The 6000-nt window shown below is 46.0% G+C and overlaps 1 protein-coding gene across 5 annotated transcripts in view; it reads right to left on the reverse strand.

Annotated features, from left to right (window-relative positions):
- The window catches only part of ANKFY1 (ankyrin repeat and FYVE domain containing 1), a 79244-nt gene that overhangs the window by 8397 nt on the left and 64847 nt on the right, over positions 1 to 6000 (reverse strand). For 4 of the 5 annotated variants that reach the window (XM_024734370.1, XM_024734353.1, XM_024734362.1 and 1 more), the window contains 3 exons: positions 1933 to 2080; positions 1356 to 1446; positions 928 to 1052 (listed from right to left, as the gene is read on the reverse strand). In XM_024734370.1, coding sequence (XP_024590138.1) covers positions 928 to 1052; positions 1356 to 1446; positions 1933 to 2080 — 364 coding nt within the window. Of the gene's footprint in view, positions 1 to 927; positions 1053 to 1355; positions 1447 to 1932; positions 2081 to 5364; positions 5422 to 6000 lie in introns of those variants that run through there. The other variant, XM_024734375.1, reaches the window with a different exon arrangement.

Consider the following 6000-nt stretch of genomic DNA (forward strand, 5'->3'; position numbering starts at 1 on the left):
GCAGTAGGCTCTGGCTCCAGCAGCTCACGCCCAGGGCTGACTCCTCTGAAGCTCAGGCTCACCACTGCTGGCTTAAAAAACATGTTTATGAATCAAGGCCAAGAACTCTTCCCAAGGCCAAGAACTGATGACAAAATATTTGGTCCCATGCTAAGGTTTGGGACACCCTTTGGTGACTGCATTGCTGCCAAAGGCCATGAGGTTCTGTCTGGCAATGATGGCGAATGAATGGGAATACAGCAGCAGCAAAGAGCTCAGAGAGCCCTGGGCTAGGGAGAAAGAGATTTGGGTTTCATCTTTGTTTCCTTACTTGAAAAATGGGGACACACTATACGCACTGCTTACCTTATAAGATTGTTGCGAGTATTCAACAAGAAAACGAATGCAAAAGTCCATCAAAAACACTATGAAAGCTACACAAATTAACATAGTGATTGTGGGTGGCTAGAGCACTACCATGACAGAGGCCTGTTTACTAAACCCCTCAATTAGACATCAGCCCTCATCTGTATATAACATGCCACTTTTTCAAAACACATAAATACGCACTGTAGCACATTTCCTCCTTCTGAAGCACCTGTGAGGTGGCTATATTTCCTCTATCTCTTGGGATCTGGAAGCTTGGGTAGGGATCTAGTTGACTGGATACGAGGTAGATGAGGGCAATAAAAACAGGTAGGCAGGCCTGTCTGGACGTGGATATGGCTTTGGAGCACTAGCCCCACTTCACATGTGCTTGTGCCTAAAATCAGACACTGCCAAATTCCAAGTCAGGAATCGGTGACAGGTTCTCACAGAGCCCAGCCCACTGGGCTGAATGTCCTTAAGTAACGGCATGGGTGTCCTGTTTTTCGGCATGGGCTCTTATTTTTTCTAGGAAGCAAGGAACACCAGTGAGACAGGACAGACAAAAACCTTATTACATACCTGTGTTTCCTTCTGCATCTGGTTTATCCAGAGGATACTCAGGCATGCACTCTAAGAAGAGATCAAAGATGGCTGCTGCGTTCTCCTTGCCATATTGTCCCAAAATGTGCAGTGGCGACTGGCCTCTGATAAAACAAGTTGGAAAAGTTAGGGATATATCTGCCACAGCCATCATGCACAAGAGAAATGGGATTTTCAGAACTCTGTGATGCTGGATAAATCTAAAGGACACAATAATCATAAAAGTTTTCCTAAAAAGTATTTTCAGAAAGAAAAATTCCGGGGTGCTAAAGGCTGGTCAAGGGCCCTAGTGGACAGTTCTGCAGCATGCCCCTGGGGCTGATACAAGATGCCCGTGACCACCAGCTCGGAGGGGCAGGCCAGGGGACGTGGAGCTCTGGCCTCTGCTCTGAACCACACACACTCACCGTAGATTAAAGGCTTCAGCATCCACGGTGCACTCTGTCAGGAGGACCCGGATGTTGTTGAGCCGGCCGTGCATGACAGCGAGATGAAGAGCTGGGGAGGAAACTCTCTTACAGTGCAAGCCCAGAAGCGCAGAGAGAAAATCTCGACTCTTCCTCACCCTCACAAACCTCCCTCTAAATGGGACTCGGCCAGAGCAGCCACTGTCCACTCACAGAACCATCCTTTCCATGCTTCACCATCCCCAAGAATGAGTCCTAAATGCAACCTCCTAAGATCCACTTTCTGCCTCTGCCGTTATCCAAAGATGAGATTCAATGGTTTCACAAGAAGCCATTTAGGCTTCCAGGGTTACCACTCACATCAGGAGGTTGCTCAGGCCCTGGTCAGGGTGGTAGTTGCATGCTCTGAGCCAGGGTGCATGCCTGGCTCAGAGCATTTCCTGTCACAGCACTGCCCCTGTAAGAGCCAACCTCTGGGAAGGGGAGCAGACCCAAGGGGGCAGTGCCCCTCCAACCCTAGAAGGGAGGGACTGCTCGAGGCACTCAGCACTGCACATGGGGAATGACTGGAAGTTACCATTGTTTCCATTCTCATCCACAGCAGCGAAGTCCACTCCATTCTCCAAGAGGACTGAGCAAATGGTGGGCAGGTCCTGCTGGGCAGCAAGATGGAGGGCGGTCTGGCGGTGCTTGGTTAATTCATTCACTTTGGCTCCTGCAAGAAGCTGTTGAAGTTGATTACATGATCAGCTGTTCTACCACAACCAACCAAGGTCCTGTGTAAGGGACCAAGCCTGCCTATCTCCTGGCATCCACAGAGTCTGCCATGCTGGCAAAGCTGGGAGCAAATTCCTGGTGAGGCACAGGCCAGCAAAACCTATCCCAAGGGCAAACTGGCAATTATCAAGATGTTTAAAAAGCCATTCCCTAGGACACAGAAATTCTAAGACTTCAGTATATTAAACTACACAGGACTGCAGTGCACTATATAGGGATGTCCACTGCGTGTAACAGTAAAACCAGACTGCAGAAAAGATTTAGTTATAGAAATTATAATATATACAAACAATAGCACTGGTAGCCACCAAGATGTTAAAAATTTATGGTTTAACATGAAAGGATATCTATGCTATAGTAAGTTTAAAAAAAAGGCAAGTTAGGCCTCTCTTGCTTTCTGAGATGGCCCACACTCTGTGGAGTGTGTTTCTCTCTAAATAAATCCACTACTTACCTATCAAAAAAACAAAAAATAAAAAATAGGGCTTCCCTGGTGGCGCAGTGGTTGAGAGTACGCCTGCTGATGCAGGGAACACGGGTTCGTGCCCCGGTCCGGGAAGATCCCACGTGCCGCGGAGCAGCTGGGCCCGTGAGCCATGGCGGCTGAGCCTGCACGTCCGGAGCCTGTGCTCCGCAACGGGAGAGGCCACAACAGTGAGAGGCCCGCGCTTACCATAAATAAATAAATAAATAAATAAATAAATAATAAATAAAAATTAAATTTAAAAAGGCACGTTAGAAGACAGGAAGATAGTATGATTCCACTTGGTGAGACAGAGATAAGAGAACTATATATACACACACAAACATACACAAACTGTGAAGGTGTTTAAAAGCATACACGCCAAACTCAGGGAAGAGTCAGGAGTGAAAGGGAGTTACTAACTGCTTTATATCCTTACATGCTTTAAGGGATATAAATAAATCCACAATAAAAATGTACTTTTTAAAATTATTTTTTTAAAAGAAAGAAAGCAACACAAAGAATTACAGAATCAAAGGCAGGAAGGTCCTTTAAATAGTGTCTTATATATTCATTTAGTATCTGAAGTTCATTCATCATCCACTCCCTAACAAAGTTTCAAAGACAGCTGCTGTTAACAGAACAGAACCTCTACTTTGCAGTCAAAGCCCAATTTGCCTCTCCTGAGGTCTGCAGCCATCTTTGGTTCCTTTGTGTGTGCAGGCACTCTGCCTCTGGGAAAATCTAGGCAGTGATCAGCTTCTCTGGTTCTGATCCTGACTTCCAAGTCCCAGCCCCCCACACCTCTGGGTGCCTGGTCAAATCACTCATAGGTCCAAACAGGACATGCCATAGAGGGGTATTCATGGTCGTGAGTGCTGTGCTAGGGTCATCGCTAACCCTAACCTTTCTCAGTGGAGAAAGGCACTGTTTCAGTGTGAACAGGTTCCAACATTAAGCTACACCGATTCACAGACAAAGGACTACATGGCCATTGTTTGGAAGATCAGCTGTTTCTAGGGACTCCAATCACCTGCAAGATCAAGCCTTAGTAAGACAGAGGCATGACCTTGAGGAAGGGGCCCTGACCCTCAAAACGCCTAGGTTCCCAGGGTGGCAGGCAGACTGACACACACGGGGTGCAACTCCCTATTCACGTCTGCCTCCTTCGCTGCTCCCCACATCCAGTCTGCACCCGGCATCTGTCAGACCCACCTCCTCATCACTCTCCAGTCCATCCTTCCCTGCGGTTGCCTCCCCTAGGCCTCTTCTCTGCTGACACTGCCCCCACACCCTCACACCCCACCCCCAAGGCAGAGGCTCTCTCAGCTCCAACACATGCCAAGTCATAAAGATTTTCCTAAAAAGAATTCTTCAAAAACAAAACTGGCAGGGCACCAAAGGCCGGGCAAGTGCTCGAGCGGTCAGTTCCGATGGGAGGCAGTGGCAAGTGGCGGCTCTGTAAGCCAGCCAGGTGACGTGGAGGCCTGGTCTTGGCTCTGGACCACGCTCTCAGCTCAAACACTCTACTACTGAAAGGACGAAGGCCGCTCACAGTTCTTGGTTTGAAATGAGACCCCATGACCTGGTTTCTACCTCTCTCTCCAACCACATCTCCTTCCACTCTCTGCTCAAATTTCAACCAAACTTTGCCACTTGAAAAACCACATGCACTTTCCAGTCTCCATATCTTTGCTCAGGCCCTTCCCCTGCCTGGGTGGCATTAAGTTGTCCTGGAAAAGACAGGCTTTGGGGTCAAACAGAAATGGCCAAATTCCCAGCTATACTACTAACTAGTTGATTTTCCTTCCTTCCTTTGGTCCTCCCTCCCTCCCTCCCTTCCTTCCTTCCTTTGAGGATCGAACCCATGTCCCCCTGCAATGGCAGGCGGATTCTTGACCACTGCGCCACCGGGGAAGTCCACTGATATTCTTGAGGGAAGAAAATTCTTTGAGATTAAATTTTCTCCTTTGTAAAATGTAAGACATTTCCTACATCCCTCTGAGTAGTTTTGAGAATTAAGATGCAGTAAGCTCCCTGACATCAGTACTGGTGATAGTTTTTTAGATCTGACACCAAAAGCAAATGCAACAAAAGCAAAAATAAAAAACCGGGACTACAAACTAAAAAGCTTCTGCACAGCAAAGGAAAAACAATCTAATTAAAAATGGGCACAGGATCTGAATACATATTTTTCCACAGAAGACATACAGATAGCCAACAGGTACATGAAAAGATGCTCTACGTTACTAATCATCAGGGAAATGTAAATCAAAACCACAATGAGAGGGACTTCCCTGGTGGTCCAGTGGGTAAGACTCCGAGCTCCCAATGCAGGGGGCCTGGGTTCGATCCCTGGTCTGGGAACTAGATCCCGCATGCATGCTGCAACTAAGAAGTCCACATGCTGCAACCAAAAAAAAAAAGATCCCACATGCCACAAGGAAGATCCCACATGCTGCAACTAAGACCCGATGCAGCCAAAATAAACAAATAAATAAATAATAAATAAACATTTTTTAAAAGCCCATGAGATATCACCTCACACCTGTTAGAATGGTTATTATCAGTAACAAGTGTTGGCAAGGATGTGGAGAAAAGGGAAGCCTCGTGCATTGCTGGTGGGAATGTAAATTGGTGTAGCCACTAAGGAAAAAAGTAAGAAGGTTCCTCAAAAAATTCAACATACATCTACCACACGATCTAATAATTCCACTTCTGGGTATTTTTCCCAAAAAAACCCCCACTAATTCAAAAAGATATACGCACCCATGCTTAATTGCAGCATTATTTGCAGCAGCCAAGATATGGAAGCGACCTAAGTATCTGTGAGGAGGGATGGGTAAAGAGCTGTTATGTATATATAGTGAGTACTATTCAGCCGTAAAAAGGAACGGAATCTTTTGCAGCAACATGGCTGGACCTTGAGGGCATTATGCTAAGTGAAATAAGTCAGAAAGAGAAAGACAAATACCGTATGACCTCACATGTGGAGTTTACAAAATAGACAACAAAAAACCCCCAAGCTCACAGATTCAGAGAGTAGACTAGTGGTTGCCAGAGGCAGGGGTGAGGGCTGGGCAACATGGGTAAGGGGGGTCAAAAGGCACAAACTTCCAGTTACAAAATAAGTAAGTCACGGGGGTGTGATGCACAGCATGGTGACTACAGTGAAAAAACTGTGGTGTATATCTGAGAGTTGCTAAGAGAGTAAATTTAAAAATCCTCATCACAGGAAAAAAATTTGTTGTAACTACATATGGTGACAGATGTTAACGAGACTCGTGTTGATCATTTTGCAAAATATACAAATACCAAATCAATGTTGTATACCTGAAGCTAACTTAATGTTGTTTGTCAATTATACCCCCAAAAAAGACTTAAAAACTCATGAAATCAAGAGAG

The sequence above is a fragment of the Neophocaena asiaeorientalis genome, unplaced genomic scaffold (genome assembly GCF_003031525.2).
Source record: "Neophocaena asiaeorientalis asiaeorientalis breed wild unplaced genomic scaffold, Neophocaena_asiaeorientalis_V1.1 scaffold129, whole genome shotgun sequence".
Taxonomy (NCBI): Eukaryota; Metazoa; Chordata; class Mammalia; order Artiodactyla; family Phocoenidae; genus Neophocaena; species Neophocaena asiaeorientalis.